The sequence below is a fragment of the Stegodyphus dumicola genome, chromosome 11 (assembly GCF_044657685.1).
Source record: "Stegodyphus dumicola isolate Sdum_Otavi_A_Nest chromosome 11, ASM4465768v1".
NCBI classification, from domain to species: domain Eukaryota; kingdom Metazoa; phylum Arthropoda; class Arachnida; order Araneae; family Eresidae; genus Stegodyphus; species Stegodyphus dumicola.
The window spans coordinates 71,492,733-71,513,096 of record NC_140778.1 but is presented as its reverse complement, the minus strand read 5'-3'; the positions used below and the strand labels follow the sequence as shown (position 1 = coordinate 71,513,096).

General features: G+C 34.9%; 1 protein-coding gene across 1 annotated transcript; it reads right to left on the bottom strand.

The window, feature by feature from the left end:
• Nucleotides 1-2,181: 2,181 nt before the first annotated feature.
• LOC118198825 (PHD finger protein 10-like) lies at nucleotides 2,182-4,275 on the bottom strand. Its single transcript, XM_035370599.2, has one exon. The coding sequence runs from the start codon at nucleotides 4,195-4,197 to the stop codon at nucleotides 2,458-2,460; it is 1,740 nt and encodes a 579-aa protein (XP_035226490.1). The 5' UTR covers nucleotides 4,198-4,275; the 3' UTR covers nucleotides 2,182-2,457.
• Between the last annotated feature and the right edge of the window lie 16,089 nt (nucleotides 4,276-20,364).

Genomic DNA, 20,364 nt, shown 5'->3' with positions numbered 1-20,364 from the left:
CTATTGCTTTTAGCACTAATTGAAAACCGTATTCGCCATAACCATGTACACGTTGACTTATTTTTACTTAAAAAAAATATCCCAGAATTGCACAAAAATGGCATTGCGCACACTCTTGACTTTATCCATGTACACTGCTTTTTTCTCATAAATTACAAAAATTTGCACGAAAATGCAGGAAAATTTTGCGAATGTCCACATGCTCTTTTTACAAAACTACGTATAACACGTACGGTTGCCGTAAGTAGGGTCGCCAAATTTGGCAATTTATGCGAATTTCGGCCTGGTTGCGTTAGTACTTAAGTACCGTTCCTTTTTTACCAATGTTCTCTTCAATTTTATCAATCAATTGCTCATGTATGGAATTCTTAGTGCATCACTGTCAGCTTTTGTGAATTAGCTTGGTGAAGGAATAATCACCAACAAGTTCACAAATGCTCTCCAAAGTTGCCAATAAGTTTGCAATTTTCTAGTGGAGGTGTAATCAGAAAGTACCAATTTTCTTCATAAATCTGCAGTTTTCCTAAAACTATATTTAAAAGACTACATTTTTCTGTCATGCACCTGCCATTATGCATTTTGAAGAATTTTCGGGTTTTCATCCGCAGAGAACCCATTGGCGCTTCGGGAAAGAACCCGTTGGCGCCATTGCATTTTTACTCGCCAAGCTCGCGTTTCATCGGCAATGAGCTGAGCCACAAACGTGATTTTTAGTGCATGTAAATTCAAGTTAGCAGACAAAACAATATATTAAGCATATGGTAGTAAAAATTCACAGATAATAAGCATGTAGATGTAAAACTAACTGGTCAAACGTGATATACTAAATAAATTTGTATTAAATTCAAGTTAGCACAGAAAAGAATATATTAAGTATAAGACAATATACAAGCATTTATAACGGAAATAAAAATTCATTTGAAAAATATAAATTAGTATTAATGTACTGATATTAACCGGTTAAATGTGATAAACGAAAAAAATTACCTTAAATTCCAGTTAATACAGAAAACAATATATTCCTTACACCAGCAGTAGTTTTCTAATTTTGATGACCATGGTGATGCATCAAACTATTCTGTCATCTTAGGTAATCAATAATATTTTTTATTTCAATTTAATCATCTGTTTATGTCACACCAGCCATCCTCTGAAAGGTTATTGTTAGAAAAGCATTAACAATATATTGTTAAAATTTAAGCCAGAAAATTTATTTATTCTCATTTTAGATGACAATAACCAATAATAAAAATAAAAGCATTACTTAGTTATTTAAATTGCTGGTTCTTAGAGCTGTTAATAATTAAGAACACAACGTGAACAGCCGTGTTACAAATTAGCATTCACCCCTCCTGCCGTATTTTCTTCCTTTCATCACGAACTGAGAACCGACATCTATCTACGAAAATATTTCTATCCATTCATTGTTAAAAAATTAAAAAAAAAAATAATAATAAATAAGAGAAGAATAATATAAATCTGCAAATGCGAACAACGACAGAATAATTCAACAAAATGAACCCAAGAGGAATGGTTGCAAACTTCGAACAAGCGAACAGGATAAATCCGCTGGGTTACCAGGTTTGAACTATTATCGCCAAAGTTGGCGATGTTTACATTTACCGGGTTCTCTGCGGAAGTGCTTCCGAATTTTCAATACAGGAACATTTTATAGATACACACATACACAACAGCTCAAATGGCACTATCATCGAGTCTCAATGTGTGTTTGGCTTCTCTTTAACGAGTGCCAAACTGCAAGCATATCGGAAAGGTATCAAAAGAAATAATCTAAATTTTGAAAAAAATTAAAAGCAAAAAATTTAGAGATTTATTGGGTTACTGGATGAAAAATTGGGAATGTTTTAGTTTTACTGGGAAGTTTAGGACATCTTCAGTAAGAATAAAAAAATGAAGGATACTAAAAATTAAACAGATTTGTCATCTGAAGAAATAAATTAGCATATTCTGCATGAAAAATTTACCTTGATGAAATGTCATAAATATGCAAAAGAATTCCTGAACAAAGTTTAACAATAAAAGATAGTATACCATTTCTTATTTAATAAATGTCACCAAGAAGTTAATCCCAGATTTAAAATTTACCAGACTATTTAAATTGGCACCACACATTCTGAAATAATTATAATAATTTTTAAAATATTATTTTTAAAAAATATCTTGCATCAAATTTAATTTTATTACATAACTTATATTTTTATAAAATTAAATATCCACATTTTATGACACCATATCTACAAAAAAAATTATCATAACTTCACTAAAAATATCATAAAAGTAAAACAATATAAATGCCATGAAAAATTTACAAATAAAACATTTCAGATCCTTAAATTAATTATTTTGACTACTCATGAAACCCTTCTGAATGAATTTACATTGCAAGTGATAATTTTACAAATGTACATCCAATAAATCCATCCTTATTTGAATATATTATCTCTTTTTCCTAAAACAGGACTGACAATATATTTTTGGTCTTCGATTTACATCCAGTTCAACAGAACCCTTAGTAATATCATACTGCCATTGTGCTTTTGATGTTTCTGGTCCTGGCTTGGATGCCCCACACACTGAACATGAGCCACACCGTCGACAAACCCACTTTCCTTGAGGTAAACTTTTTAAACCAACACAGAACGTATGATATCCACGATCACAAACATCACAGAAAAGCATTTTATCTTCATCATTTGGGTCTCTACAGTGAGAACACACCTTGCAGTCCATACATTGCCAAGGATATGTCTTTAATACATCTACAACTTCCGATGTCAATTCAATGCAAGAAGGATGAGCACTGTTTTCACAATCAGAACAATGTACAAGTTCTTCTGGTTTACCATCTTTGACTTTACCTTCAGGTCCCATTTTACAGACTTTACATATCGCATTTGGTTTCACTTTTTGACGGTATGCAGAATCTGATGATAGGGGGCACTTTTCTAATGAAACAGTACTCTTCCTACTATTCTCTGATTTTTCATTTTTTTCTGAGCCAGAACTACTGTCGTCATGAGTGCCTTGGCTAGAACTGCAACAAGACCCTTCAGATGCTGTACTATCATCTGAATCGGAATGACTACCATCCGATGGTGCTTTCAAGGTACTCATTTCCTTTAGAGGACCATACAAAACTGTATTCACAGGAAGATACTTTAACTCATCAGAAGAATAAGCTTTATAGTAATCTTGGAATTGTCCCGGTAATAGTGACACAGGATACTTGCCAGGCTTTGTGTAAGTTTTTACTTTGGTTGTCTTCACAGGATAATGAATGGTGAAGGTCTGCAAGTCCATGCACGAACGCCTTTCCTCTCGTCTCTCTTGATTCAGATGGGCATTATACTCTGCTGCAGACTGGACTGCTTTCTTTACAAGATCACCCATTTTTGACTTATCAGCATTTGAGGCAGCATATTCCTTATGTTTCTCACTGATTGTCTGTTGTTCTTTTTCACGCAAAACACGGATATATTCTTTGTAGTGATCTGGGTAATCTTTGCTCATCAGTTCCAAAACTTCTTCAGAGCGTAGAGCAGTTAATCCTAAATCGCACTGCATTTCAGTGACCACACCTCTTTCTTTAAGGAACTGTTTTTCGTCCATGTCGACTGTCCTCCTTGCTAAATCTGGATATTTTCTTTTGAATGATTTCACATTCAAATAATCACATATTTGTTCCTGGAGGATGAAAAATTCTCCATTTTCTTGTGGCCACATATATTCAAACAAATTTTCGGGGGGAAAGGTACGGCGACTATCTTCATCATCGGAACATCGCCGTTTTAAAGCACTTTTTTGACTGTTCACACTGTTCTGAGAATCTTCATCCAGGGCAGTTTCTTTAAACTGAGTTTGCTTTGGCTCCACACTCCACGAACTTCTGGTATCCTCTTCAAACATATTAATACCAGAAGTAACACGAGGACTAGTTCTATCATGGCTACTGCTTCCTCCGATACTTGTTAGACTTAATTTCTGCCTACTTATGATATCAAATGATTGATCATCAGATTGTTGATCAACAGCAGTAAATCCCGGCGTTGACGATGACTGAAAGGAACTTACAGAATCTGCTTCACCTGTTTCAGAAGTCCCAGAAAAAGAAGTAGGAATCCAGTTCGAAGCTTCCTCCGTACTCTGTACCTTCGATTCCTCCGACTGTTCAGACATATTTATTCACGAAGAACCGGCAATTACCAAAAACTAACTGGGCGCCATTTGATAACAAGTTTGAATATTCATTTGAGCTGAGTTGTATCCCTACTTCTTAACACATGTTGTGATTATCTATTAACTTCCATTCACAACTTCCATCAATTTGTATAGTTAAATAAATCTAAATTTAGCAGCGGAAGATATAAATATATATGCAAATTTCAAAAATGGTTCAGTGAAAGACTATAAGCCTTCACTTTAATTACTCTAATGGTTTAGGTTACCCTATAAGATAAGTAATTTTAATTCATTAACCCAGGTCAGAGATCAAAATAAGATAATTTATTTCATTTAATTAATGATTGATTTATTTTATCTAATTATTTCATTTTATTAATTTATTCAGTTTCATTAATGTACCTTCTGCTTTAAATTAAATACATAGCTGTTATAGTGTGAAAGAAGTTGCGAATCTAAAGCTTCTCTAAATGCTCCGCACAGTAAACTTATGAGCATGGAACCAAGGCTAACTAGATATCTAGTTGGCTTTGATGGAACTTACTTAAGGAGCACACTTACTTAAAATTATCCTTCCTTAAATATTTTCCTGCCAACGTCTTGTCCTGTTGGCGGAGATCCTCCCAAAATTCCGGAAACATTCCTGTGGAAGTCTGAAGGAACCTATCTTTCTTAAATTAGCTAGATTTACAGTACTTAATTACTGTTCCTACAGCATGGTTTCCTGTGTCTAGAATGAAGCCTTAGACAGAGAAAGTAGTATTACCGGAACCCGGTTTTCTCTAAAAGGAGCTCTTCAGACCCTCTTCATTTCTATCCTAAGTGGGGGAAAAAGGGACTCTTTTTTTTTTTTTTTTTTATGTCCAAAGGGGCTTTGTCTCTGAAGGACTATTGTTTTCGTTTTGCGATTTTGCTTTGTTTCACTATAAATCAAGGAGGTTAGAATAGAAGGAGGAGGGTTTGCAGTTTCCTCCACTATCGGGGAATGAAACACCACCGAACAAGCGGCGTCCATGTTTGTAACTTCAAAACATTGCATTACAGCAGTGAAACGTACGTGTTTTTAAGCTGTTCCGTGCATGTATATTCCACTAAAAATATGTAAAATTTATAATGAAATACTTCGGTATTGTTAGTTTTTTGTTTAAGTTATAAAGATAATATTCGTAATTTACTACGTACAGAAAATCATTAAGAAATAGTTCGAAATCTAAATGCATGTGCATAACATTAAAGCCTTTAAAAATAATGTTTCTGCATACTTCAAGAATTTGTTTAGGTTTTATTAGCAACCTGTTAGGTGTACTTTCCAGTTTTTCCTTTAAGAAGTGATATTTCTGATTTATTTACAATATTGTAATTTATTAAAGAATCATTTAAAATATACTTAACCTGAAATTAATAGCGGATAATTATCTAAAAAAATAGTCACAGGTTGCATTTTTTTTTAAATGAAGGTTTTAAATAGATTCTTTTCACAACCAACAACCGTATAACAACAAGAAAATAAATATTAATAAAATAAAATAGATTTATATGAATCCAGTGATTTCAGTTTATGCGCGTTTCATATTTATGAATCTTAAAAAAATTGCCTTGAATTAAGCTGAATTACAGAAATATACCTATATTTTTCGATACATCTTTCCACACGTTCAGTTGTGTAAATATTTTACTTACTTACGAGGGCCATCCAGGAAGTAGATTACGTTTCCGTCTGTGTCCGCTAGGGGCGGGGCTAGTGCGGCCATCTTGGGGTCAGAGCGTTGCGCAGCTCAGTCTGCATCTAGCCGTGCTAGTGAGAGGTTCGTGCTGTGCTCCGTTCAGATACTATGACGGTTTGAAATGTCTGCGTTAACTGAAAATCCCGCGAGCTGCGAGGTGCGCTCAGTAATAAGGTTTCTGACTGCAAAAAACTGTAAACCGATAGAAATCTATCGGCAGCTTCGTGAAGTGTATGGGGACAACATTATCACTGAAGGTGGAGTGCGTCAGTGGGTCATAAGATTTCAAAATGGCCGAACCAATGTTCACGACGAAGATCGAAGTGGGAGACCCAGCATAGTGACCGCCGAACTTCTCGAAAAAGTCGATGCTAAAGTCCGTGAAAATCGAAATTTCACAATAACGGAACTTTCTTTGAGTTTTCCACAAATTTCGCGAAGTTTGTTGCACGAAATCATCAGCGAAAAGCTTGGTTACCACAAGTTTTGTGCAAGATGGATTCCAAAAATCTTGACAGAGGACCACAAAAATCAGCGAATGGCTGCAGCGTTGAACTTTTTGGACGCTTACCATAAGGATGGTGACTCTTTACTCGATCGCATCGTTACTGGTGACGAAACATGGGTGAAACATGTGAACTGTGAAACGAAATTGCAATCAATGCAGTGGGGGCACACAAGTTCTCCCAAAAAACCCAAGAAATGCATGCAAACAATGTCGGCAAGGAAGATGATGGCGACTGTTTTTTGGGACAGAAAAGGTGTAATTTTGGTGGACTTCCTGGAAAGAGGCACTACAATAAACTCTCAAAGGTATTGCCAAACTCTCCAAAAACTCAGAAGAGCAATTCAAAACAAGCGCAGAGGAATGTTGAGCTCTAAGATCTTGTTGATTCACGACAACGCCCGGCCCCACACGGCAAATGTCACTCGTAAAGTTCTTGAATCTTTTAAGTGGGAGTTGTTTCCTCATCCGCCGTACAGTCCCGACCTGGCACCGAGCGACTTCCACCTATTCCCAGCAATGAAGAAGTGGCTGGCTATGCAGCGTTTTGATGACGACGCACAGCTGCAAGAAGAGGTAACGAAGTGGTTGAAGGCGCAGGCGGCCGAATTTTTCGACGAAGGAATTTCCAAGCTCGTACATCGCTACGATAAATGCCTTAATTTGTATGGTGACTATGTAGAAAAGTAGTATTTGAGTGTGGCTTTCATCTGTATATAATAAAATTTGTTTCCTATACTTTGTTTATTTTTTTATTCCAAAACGTAATCTACTTTCTGGATAGCCCTCGTATATCTCTATACTGCCCACAAATTTGTAAATTTATGTAAAACAAATTTAACAACAGAAAAGTTAGTTTATCTTGATCAAATGCACAAATTATATTCTTAACAGTTCAAAAAACTTAAAAATGAATAATAATTAATACATAAAGAGAAGCATTACTTTATTTAACACCTTTACAATTCATAAAAATAGTAACAATTGGTATCTTACTTTTCATGAAAATTATCAAACGAATTACCTAAAACTTTCAAATTATACAGTTTAAATCCTAGCATACATCATTGTATGTTAAGGAACAAAGATGCCAGCTATAAACAGAAACATTAAAATGTATTTAACATATTTTGATTATTATTAAGTCCTTTTTTTCACATCTGGAAATAAAACAACATGACATTGTGATATTTTTTACCATAGTTATCAAATTACTTAAAAAAAAAAAAGAAAATCAATACTAAATAATAAAGTAATCCCAAGAATCTTTTTCGAAATCTGTTTGTTCATCCATATACAACACAAGCTGACATGCTTCAAAAAGAAAAGAAAAAAATATTGCAATTACAGACTTCCTTGCACAAGTCACAGCGATAACAGGAACATGGCCGCCAAGCTTCACCATTTGAGTTGAACGTTCCCTCCTTCTATTCTAACCCCCTTGCTATAAATGTCCGTTTCACTTTTCAAACTGTTGCCACCAAATGTCAGAGTCTTGCATTATATTTGAAGAAATTAAATAATGAAAAATCTGTATAAATGTATGCATATTTCTCGCATTGTGATAAAACAACGGTACATAGAGCCATCGAATTTTGAATAACGTAATCCTTCTACGAATATGGGTATGTGGAAGACCAAATTTGAAATTTGTTTTATTATGGATTTAATATTTTGTAAAGCTTTAACGAATTTTTGATTAACAAACTCAAAGATTTCAAAGGGAGATCTCCAGCGCGCGAAACTGTGTATTGGAAATTTTAAAGATATGCTCAATTTGAAACGATTTTACGATATTACTCTTAAACTGAAAGTGATGGTTTAAGTGCGAAGAACGTGATATTTAATAAATAAAGGTAAAATGCAAAATGTTAAGAAAGCGCCCCTTTGGACGTATTTTAAAATCTCAAACGTTTAGGTTTTTTTTTTTTTAATCATAGGTAGAAAGAAAATTGCATCCATTATAACACAACTTTTTTATTCAAGACCTATAAGTATAAGAATTAACTGTGACTACTTTATATATATTTTTTAATTCATCCAAGGCAAATTCAACAGAATATGAGAGAAATAGATGATATGATACCTGAAGAACTTACAAAAATGCATAATAAATGTACAGAAGAAGCATACAGTTTCTTTATGTTACATTTAAATAATCGGAAAATGAGATACCAAAAAAATTTTTATCCTGTATAAATAAAATCGTGAGGTTTTATTTATACAGGATACAGGTCTCAGAATGGATGAAAAACTTCTGAAATAGTTATATGTTTGAAAGAGAAAGTAACGCAACACAAAATAATATATTATTTGACAATTTAGATGCGGTTGCATATGATTTAATGGTTAATGAATTAGAATTTCGAAATACCTATAGTAAAATAATTTTTTCTAAAAAAGTAATAACCATAAATTTGTGGATGGTTAATAGCGAGGCAAAGACAGATTTATAAAAATATAAACTTTATGAAACATAACATAATCACTTTAACGACAAACCTGAACTGCTGCATCCTTTCGCCACTCTGTGAATAAAGATTTTAGTTCTATTTTGTAACTTTTATATGAACTGCTAATATACGACAATCACTTATAATACTCAAAACTGATACTCTGCTGTGGTTCTAATAATTATAATAAAACTGAAAGTTCGTACTTTTTCCATAGCATTTCATCTCATTCGATTGTTTCATTTCCATCAGCAGAGAAAGCTGATCTGAGCACAATATATCTGAAGCTATCTTATATATTTTAAGATACCTTCGGATATAATATTCGTATAAGATACCTTAAAATAGTACCGTAGACCAAATCAGAACAAGTAGCTTGGATGTCGTCTTTGACAGAACATCGAATAATCAAAAGTATAAGAGGTAACTATTCTGTCCAGCGACGGTTTTTTTGCGCTTTTATGCTGTTTTTCAGCTGGCCTTGGAACCGTTCAATGATTCTATTTGCTTGAGGTTATAGGCAGTGGTACGAATACGATGAGTGCCCAGCAGGTTCATAAACCCTCCGAAAAGATATGATTCAACGTTTCGACACTGGTCGGTTGTGATAGTGGAAGGGCATCCAAAACGACCTATCCATTCACTAATTAGAGCTTTACAAGTTGTTTCAGCCAACATATCAGACGTGGGAATTACTTCGGGCTATCGCATGAAGCGATCAATTATGGTCAAGCAATACTGATAACCTTCAGAAATTAGTAATGGCCCAATAAAATCGACGTGAATATGAGAAAAATCTTGCATCAGGAAGTAAAAACGTCGAAATGGAGGATTTCGTAAGCCTGCGTATCTTTGAACGCTAACATTTCTCACAAGCCTTCACGGAGTTTTTAATAAAACTATCCATGTTAGGCCAAACGTGAAGTTTGCGTATCATTTTAAAGTGTACCTGGATGCGAAAGGTTATGAATACTTTGGAAGATGACAGGTCTAAACGAAAAGGGAATGAAAAAGCGAGGAACATCGGTTATGAAGTCACAGTAGAGATAAATATCTTCAAGAGAGAAATACTGTTTAGAGAGCTTCAAAGAAGATCTAAAATTTAGCAATTGTAGTTCTTTGTCGGTGAGTTGTGTTGAGGCTAACTATTTGAAATCCAGAATAGATTATCCAGAAATAGAATCTGCTTCTATTTGGGAGAATGCGTTAATGATAGTATTTTCTCTATCTATATCATATAGTATATGGTTGGAAAATTGAGAACGATAATTTAGGTGTCTCAATTGTCGAGGACAGCACTTTTCTGCTTTTTCTCTGAAAGCGAATGTTAGTGGTTTTTGGTCGGTAAATATGACAAAGTTGCGTCTTTCTGACATGTACCGAAATTTTCTAATAGATTCGTTTATTGTCAAAAGTTCGCGGTCTTATGTAGACCATTTTCGTTGACTCTTACTCAATTTTTAAAGAAAGGAATACAAATGGCTCCCATTCACCATTTTGGAGATGCACGAGAGAGCTAATAGCAACTTCAGTTGCATCAGTTCAAAGACTGAGTTGAGCACCAGGAACTGGATATTTTAAGATGGCAGCTTTTGCAAGAACTTCTTTAGCTGCTAAAAAGGCCTTTTCGGCTTCCTCAGACCACTGGAGAGGGTTTTGTCTTTTTAGTTGGATGGAATAATATTTTTTTTTTTTGTTAGAATGATCTTCGAGAATAATTAAATGGAACAAAATGTGTCAGCATAAGGCACAAATCTGCGATAAAAAATGAATAGACCAAGAAATCTGCAATTTTGGGTTAGTCTTGCTGGTCTATGAAATTTAGAAATTACATCAACTCGATCTGGAATTGGAGAAATACTTTCTTTAGAGACTTTCAATCCTAAGAAATGTAACGTAGGTACACTTAAGTACACTTTGAGGGTTTAATTGTTAAACCATAATGATATAACCTTTTAAAAACAGTTCGTAGATGTTCAATTTGTTCTTCTTCTTCTTTTTTTGAGGCAATCATAATATCATCAATAAATGCATATATACCGTTTAAATCTCTCGTCAGCTCATCGATAAACCTTAGAAAAATGCTTGATACATTGCACAAACCAAATTGCATAGGAGTGCTCTCGAAAAGTCCTAAGGTGTACAGATAGCAACTTTATGGACATCCTCTGGGGCAATCGGAATTGGTGAAATGCTTTGACTAAATCTACATGGAAGAATATGTTGCGCCCATGGAGTTCAGTAGCAAAATCAATAATACTAGGGATTGGATACATGTTATTTTAGGTCTGAACATTAAGGGCTCTATAATCACTGACAGGACGCTAATCATTCATATCTTTTTTAGGGACCATATGCAGTCGTGAAGCGAAATTGCTGGTGGATGAGCGAATGTGGTCTAAATGCAACATATGCTGATATTCCATTTTTGATATTTTCAAAAATTCGGGTACAAGTCAAAAAACGTCTATGTAAAGGAAAGGCTCCATAGACGTCATTTTTTTTTATTTCCAATGGCAGATTATGAACAGTTACAGCAAAAATACAAGGACAAAGAATAATGCCAGTTATAGATCTTTTAGCCACTATAAACTGTTACCAGGTGCACCACGAGGAGGTAGATCTACAGCGCACCCATACACGTAATGTAAACCAGTTTATCTTCTACGACGCTAGCAAAGAGGGAAAATTCGCCAAGGGAATTGGCGACGGAACCTGTTGGCGGGAATTTCCTCCTCCGTGATATACCGGAACTGGCCGAGATTTTTCTCTTTCGCGACGTGTACAGGAAATTGAGGAACACGTATTAAGATGAATAAGAAAATTAGGTGAAGTTTCACTTTTACTGGCTGTTGAGCTTGCATTATCCATATCGCAGTTTGGTGTCTGATTTTATATCCGTGAATATGGAGGAAAAAAATGGAGTCGCACAGCTTTAAACTCTTGATAAATGTGACCGTCGAACCTGTTCGAACTTCGACATCAGCTTCGACCTTTGGCTGTTTTGGGCGACAAATATTTCATGCATGCGCAGCTATTTCTCTTTACATTCGAAGGGAGCTACTCCTGCTGCTGCGAAGTTTTCCTTCTTCACAATACATATTCTTTGCGCAAGCCGACGTGGTTTGGCAAAAACGGGAGGGCCAAACATTTCAATATGATATAAAGCTGAATGTTTGACAGTTCGGTTTGCACATGGAGCTTGAACAATAAGAGAAATTCATCTAACAACTTAGAATAATAATTATTACAGTATACGGATTTCACAGAATATATACTAGCAACGTGCAAAATACCATTAAAAGTTAATTTGGTGCAAGTACCGTTTAAACGACGGGTTCTAAGATGTGGTTGGAGGTTAAAATAATGTAGGAAATCTGCATCAATTATCGGAGTTTGAACGTTGCATAAAACGTGTGGTGCTACTTTGTTAGACGGAAGCACAGATTTTTGGTTATTTTTTAGAACAATTGTTAACTCGATTTTTACAATCGTCAATATTACTTTGGTAGACGGGAGCAAGGGTATTTGGTGATTTTTTGGGGCGCAATGGTTGGCCCGATATTGGCGTGGTTTTACAATCGCCTGCCATCTTGAAAAACGTAATTGCTGTTATTAATCATAAGGATTATGATAAGGAACGGGGGAACGTGGGCACTATCCCTTTACCATAACGGTTAATCAGTATAGTACCACGTCCATCTTTATCAAGAAGAACCCCCTCCGATCCGATCCGAACAATTATTGCTGGGGTAGCAAGCGCAGCGCGCTGTTTCCAGCTCTTGAAGAGATGTCTGAAGGCACATGACAGTGACGTGGTAAAGAGAACCCCCTCCCATGTCAACGGGGTCATATAGTCGGCTCACTCCAACCTCCGAAGCCCAGCGTTAGTTATTGTATTTCCCTTTCGTTATACACTTTCCCACTCACGCTTAAATTACCATACCAATATCGAATTCATACAGTGTGAATGCATTGCAAACCTGACTCGCTAAAGCAACATAGACAGGTAAGACGAGATACCATCATAAACCTAAGCCCACGATGGTAGGATTAAACATTTCACCCACTAATATAACTACGACTTCAGTTATGATGGGACAGGCTTCCCAATAAACATAAAATACATAGTGAAATCACGAATAAGATTACTAAACTTTTAATTAGACATTTCATAGTTTCCTGTATATTTCTCCGATAACATGATATCCATCTTTTCTCATTGCTGAGTACTTTCATAACATACTATGGTCAGGGTTTAATTACTAAAATTAGAGGTACCGGAGCCCTCTGGTAGACAGTCAGGAAAGAACAACAAGAATAAATAAATAAAATATTAAAAAAATTTTTAAATCTGTAAGCTTTCGGATTTTAAATTATGTCCAAAGAGGAGTTTTTTTTAACGTTTTGTGTGTTACCTTTATTTATTAAATGTCATATTCTTTTCACTTAAACCACAAAAAGCACAAAATTCAGTTCAACAGAGCAATGTCGCAAAATAATTTTAAAAATATCTTTAATATCTTTAGAATTTCCGATAGTTCCGCGCGCTAAAGATAGAATTTTTTTTTTTTTTTTTTTTTTTTTTTTTTTTTTTTTTTTTCCCGTAGAGTTTTGCCGTTGCTCTCTTTTAAATCATTGAGTTTGTTAATCAAAAATTTGCTATAGTTTTACAAAATACGAAATCGATAATAAAACAAATTCCAAATTTGGGCTTTCTGATGCCCATATTCGCAGTAGGATTACGTCATTCAAAATTGGATGGCTCTAGGTACCGTTGTTTTATCACAATGCGAGAAACATACATTTATGCAGATTTTTCATTATTTAATTTCTTCAAATATAATACAGGGCGATAGTATTTGGTGGCACCGATTTGAAAAGTGATACGCCATTTATAGGGTTCTGACGCAAAACAAATACAATAGTCCTTCAAGGACAAAGCCCCTTTGGACTAAAAATGACACATAAAATCATTAAGAATTTTAAAAATAAATAATTAGTTATTAAAATAATTTAAAAACTATAAAAGTCTGAAACTTTCATTTTACAATACGTCCACATGGGCTTTTTTCTACGTTTCGTGTGTTACCTTTATTTATTAAATATCATGTTTTTCGCACTTAAACCATAAAATTGGATTTAACAGCAATATCGGAAAATAATTTTAAAATGAACATATCTTTAGAATTTCCGATACACAGTCTCGCGCGCTGGAGATAAAAAAATGTTTTTTTGGCTGCACGGTGTTGCCATTGCCAAATCGCTGAGTTTGTTAGTCAAAAATTCGTTAAAATTTTACACAATAAGGAATAGATAATAAATTCCAAATGCCCATATTCGGATGGAAATGTAATGTTATTCAAAATTTGATGGCCATTGTTTTATCACAGTGCGAGAAACATACATGCATTTATGCAGATTCTTCATTATTTAATTTCTTTAAATATAATACAGGGCGCTAATATTTATTTAGTGGCAACAATTTGAAAAGTGAACCCACATTTCAAGGCAAAACGCCATTACGAAATCCTTCAGGGCAAATTGCCCATTTGGACTAATAATTAAAATTTAATAAAATGCCAAATTTCATAAGTGATTTTTGGTATAATTAGCCCAAGTGGGCTTTAGCCCAGAAAGGCTATTATTCTCAAAACGGCATTTTGTTTTGAATCACTTTCAAAATTTTTGCCACCAAACATTATATTTAAAGAAACTAAATAATGAAGAATCTACATTAATGTATGTAGGTTTCTCTCATTGTGAAAAAACAACGGTACTAGAGTCATCAAATTTTGAATAATGTAGTGTTTCATTCGAACCTGGGCACTTGGAAGCCAGAATTTAGAATTTGTTTTGTTGGTTTATTTTATATTTTATAAAACGTTAACGAATTTTTGATTAAAAAACTTAACACTTTCAAAGCCAGAAGTGGCAACACTGTAGTGAATAAAACTTTTTTTTTTTCCTCCAGCGCGCGAGATTGTCTATCGGAAATTCTAAAGATATGCTGTTTTTAAATATTTTTAGCATAATGTAACGTTAGCTCAAATGCTCTGGAGACGTGTATGTGTCAGTAAATTAATGAAAAGCCCGTTTGTGAGTAATGTAAATCTGAAAGCTTTCAGGTTTTTTTTTATTACTAAAAGGAAAATTTTCGAGGTTGAATTTCTGCTAAAATTTGTTTTCAGTTACATAAAAGAGGTGCCGGAGCTTTCTTATTCAGGGCTCCGACTGGAATTATGATTTATCCCCAAAACTAAAAAGTACCGGCACAATTTACGCTCTGACTACGGTACGATAATCTGAACTGAAATGATAGGTGCAATTCGCTTATGTTACTTAGTTCTTGGAGATATCTGGCTTAAGCAATGCTAAGTGCCAAACTAATTTTAATTAAATTTTTATTTTATATACAGAATGAAATATAATAACAATATTTTATGGAATTTGAACAAAAAGGATTTGGAAATATTAAACAAAAAGGATTTGGAAATATTAAATATACTGAGCAGTTATTTGGAGCTCTAAGATAAGTTAATGCACATTTAATTTTGTTAGAGTTGTAGAGACCTTAGCATTCTTTGGATGCCGGAGAGAGGAAAAATTAGCAACCGCCTTCGCCGGGAATCAAATCACGGACCTCTGGATACCGGCCCAACGTGCAGAACCACTACACCACGAAGGCACGCTAGGAAAGCGGGAGAAATACCTTATAGAGTTTCGTATACTGAAAGAATTATAATAATATTTTAGATATATATATGCAATAAAGTTGTGTGCTGTTTGGCATGTTTAATATTTCCAAATCCTTTTTGTTCAAATTCCATAAAATACTGTTATTATATTTCATTCTGTATATAAAATAAAAATTTAATTAAACTTTCTAAAAAAAGGTGTATATTTTGCAGTATCTTTAACATTATTTTAGTAGAAATATGGAATGGAAGGACTAATTTGCCATTAAAAATTTCATCGTTATAAGTCTGTCACATCTATATTGCATACTGAACTGAGAACCAGTAATAAATTTTGCTTAGTGTTTCAAATTAATACGAGGCGTATTCAGAAACTAAGTAAGCAAAACGCCTTTCCTATCCCAGAAGACAGTGCACATGATTTTTTGTAATGACATTGTCACTTTGAACTTTTGTTTTTTCGGAGAATGAGTGTGTCTCCACTCCATCGATTGTTGTTTCGATTCTGGTGTGAAATGACACACCCAAGTTTCATCACCTGTCACAATTTGGCTTAAAAAGTTTTCTCCCTCGTCACTGTACCGCGTGAGAAATGTCAGGGCACTATTAAGTCGCTTTGTTTTGTGAACATCAGTGAGCATTTTTGGAACCCATCGGGAACACAGTTTGTGATAATTCAAGCGGTCAGACACAATTTCGAACAAAACAGTACGTGAAATTTGTGGAAATGCCTCTGAAAGAGTTGTCATTGTGAAGCGTCTGTTCTCATGAATTGCTTCATCAACTTTCCTTACCAAATCATCGGTGACAACAGAAGGCCGACCACTCCAAGCCTCGGCGTGGACATTTGTTCGACCTGCATTAAACATTCTTACCCACTTTCTCACCATTCCATCACTTACCGCGAATTCACCGTAAACTTCTGTGACTTGACGATAAATTTCGGCCGGTTTAACATTCCTCGCGTTCAAAAATTTAATCACGGCACGAATCTCACAGTCAGCGGGAGAACTAATTGTCTTAAACATTTTGAATGTGCACAGCAAACTGAAAACACAACATAGAGCAACCAAAATGGCAAGAATTGGAAGTCAGTGAACAAGAAAGACTAGTGCGCATGCGCGGGACGCCTACCACAGCGCTGTGACGACGCTAGAATTAATACGAGGCGTATTCGGAAACTAAGTAAGCAAAATGCCTTTCCTGTCCCAGAAGACAGTGCACATGATTTTTTGTGATGATATTGTCACTTTGAACTTTTGTTTTTTCGGAGAATGAGTGTGTCTCCACTCCATCGATTGTTGTTTCGGCGCTAGAATTAATACGAGGAATTAAACGGTACTTAATTTCCGAATACTCTACGTACTTCCATATACACAATAAGTAAAAGTATGCAAGTTACAAGGGTAAATAATACTTTTTGTTATTCGCACCCAGGCGCGTAGCCAGGGAGAGTGCCCTGGGCGTCCGGGCACCCTCCCGCTTCACCACTACCTATGCTTAAAAAATAATTTTTTTAAATATTGCTTTCCAGATTCCCAAAAATTTCATGTGATTAATGAAGAATGAACGTAAAGTCTAAGATTTTCCATGTAGGAGTAAGATCAGGAAAAGTCGTCCTTCCTCAGCAAACAAGCGGCGGGAAAATACTCCGAAGGTTATGTGACACTTTCGAGTCGTAAAGCTTTTGTTCTTTTACAGCTTTGTAAAGTCTTCCATATTCAGTCTCACTTTCCTTTTTGGGCAAAATGTATAGTATTGCTGAACATTGTTAGTTTGCCATAGGTTAGAATATTAGAGAACGAGCTTTTAAGGTTTTCCTTATTTTTAAGGAAAAGACAAACCAGTTTCCCCCAGAAAGTCCTCCACAGATGGGATGGCATTCCTTCCCTATGTCTATGGAAACAGATAACCTTTGCATGCTTTTCTGTACTGATTTAAACAAACAGTAGTAAGCATATATGAAATACTAATTATAATGATAAAAATCTGATGTAATTGTAAGATAATATACATCGTCGACATCAAGCCGAAAGCACGAATCAACAGCATCCCTTTCCGAAAGAAATAATTTTATTGACATGAGCTTTAGTTTGCAAAAATCGACGTTCTACGCTGTAGTTCTAACATGTTTATCAAAAACAAATGCATTTTACTTTACAGTCATGGTGCAGAACAGAAGAATAGCAGAAAAGAATTCAATATTATTATTGAAGAGTATCACCGTTGTCCTCGGATAGGAATGCGAAAATATTGTTCATTTTTTTCTGATCCATTTACATCATATAATAGTTCAGATTCATGGCCTAAAATTTTAAAATGATAGTTATTCGTTTTCAAATTCTATAGTGTAGAGCATAGATTTTTGCAAAATTTTTAAAACTTTTTTTTTTTTTTTTTTACTCCTCAGTTTTATAGCATCTATTTCTTTTTAAGGAAAAAAAGTAAACATTTAAAAATAACATAAAACGTAGGCGCATAATCTTTGCTCTCTTCCTCTGTTTAAGAACAAAGGAGTCTCGACGAATGGAACCAAGACATTTTACTAAATTGCTGGAACCATCATTTAGGAGGTCCAATAAACCCTTAGGGATAAACTATGAGAGTTACGGTCAATTTGATCATGAGAAAGTGAAAAGTAGCGGATCAGATCTAACGCCATCGATCTGTGGTTTCAAATTGCCTCCAAAGTCTATGAATCACAGAAGGGCTCACATTTAGACATCTGGCCACTTCTGTCTGCCTTTGTCCTGCCCCAATGGCTCTCCATCGCAGTTCTGCAGGCAAATGATGCCTGGAGGTCATTGTTACGAATTGGCTATCTCAGATTTCTGATGTCACCGTCACAGTGAAATATGTGGGATTGCTCTCAAATATGGACTTTTAAGGTCCTCGCAGATGACGTATTCCGAAAGCAGTACCAATAATTTGCATATCGCAGTTTTACTCAGCTACTCTTATTTGGCAACATATTCAAATTTTACATGGTGTGGCTTATTTTTGAGGGAGTTATCGCTATGTTTTTCCTACAAATTTTGCTGTGTGTTGTGTTACTAGCAAAAATGCTTTGACTTGTGTTCAGTTAATATAAATTACTTAATATGGAGCGCCCTGGGAAAGGAAAGCATAAATTAGGGGGGGGGGAATACAAAAATTGAGAGTTTTTTTTTTTTTTTTCAAAAACTTATACATTTTCTAATGAAATGAACTCTACTGGAAGCATTTCTATTGTGGAAAAAGGTATACAATTTCCCCCTCTCATTTGAAAATTCTGACTATTATATAATTATAGCTATTAAAATAATATATCTCCCACCTCTCTCCACTTCCACTAAACCACACGAGAGGACTTTCGGCTCGCCTCGTATTTAGAGTGCCACCATGCTGCACCGACACTACACATTTACAAACATCCATGTTGGGCGGCAGATATTATCATGCAGATAGTTAATGCTTTCAAGTTGCGCACTTAGAGCAAATAATTTTCATAACAAAATTATTTCTTTAATGTATGATATTAATAAGGGGACAGTTATTTTAATTATTTGAAGTTTTTCTTCGAAGAGCAATACTAATTAAAAAGGAATGACCAGATGAAAATTTGCTAATAATGTTTCAACTTCACTGATTTTATACAGCTGTAAAAGGAAAATGTCTTATACTACAAATCTTATACTTACTGCAAATCCGTATGCTGTGACATATTTCTTGTTCCTATCTCAAAGAACTGAATTGTTTAATCTTTAATACTCTATTAAAAATTCTAAGAAATGAGAGAATCATTGATTTAGTCGCCTGAAGAAAAGTACAAAACACTCTTTCTAACTTTTTTACATTGAAGAATCAACTGTAAATGAGTTAAACTGTGCTGCTTCTGCCAATTTAAAAGATCAAGTCGATATGTAATTTGATTTTAGGTTGACGAAAATAATATTAGATCTTTGCCGGAGAAGATGGGCCATGCGGCATAAGGCGTACCATCTTTTTTATCAAAGCTTTTTCGATATAACTGAAGCCCTAGAGCACATTGTGTGCTCAACCAAATCAGATGCTTATGTACATAATCAATAGATTGTGCAATGTAAGCGAGACTCTATGGATGCCGAATTCAATCATTTCATCTGCTTTCATTGTAACATTCATAACAGCATATCATTATCTATCTCACTTGGAAGGAATTCTAGCTACTCTTCAGGGACGAGCTGTTGATATTTAGGAAGCCTATAACATGGTCCAGGAAATAACTGAGTTTTATATTTCTAAATATGAAAATGCAGAAAAGAGTTTTGAGAGTATATTTGATTCTGGACAAATATGTAAAAAATTAGATGCAGAGCTTAAAATGCCTCGCATCATTCGAAAGCAGGTCTATCGAAATAATGCTCATTGTGATTCTGTGTTTAATTACACTGGTTATCATAAATTAAGGAAAAATCACAAAAATAGCGATAACTCCCTCAAAAATAAGCCAAACGGTGTAAAATTTGAATATGTTGCCAAGTAAGCGTTGCTGAGTAAAACTGCGATATGCAAATTATTGGCGATGCTTTCGGAATACGTCATCTGCGAGGGCTATAAAAGTCCATATTTGAGAGCAATCCCACATATTTCACTGTGACGGTGATATCAGAAATCTGAGATAGCCAATTCGTAATAATGACCTCCAGGCATCATTTGCCTGCAGAACTCCGAAGGAGAGCCGTTGGGGCAGGACAAAGGCAGACAGAAGTGGCCAGATGACTAAATGTGAGTCCTTCTGTGATTCATAGACTTTGGAGGCAATT

Bases quoted from the DNA above. Each gene is read 5' to 3' on its own strand.
- LOC118198825 (XM_035370599.2), bottom strand. From the start codon at position 4,197: ATGTCTGAACAGTCGGAGGAATCGAAGGTACAGAGTACGGAGGAAGCT.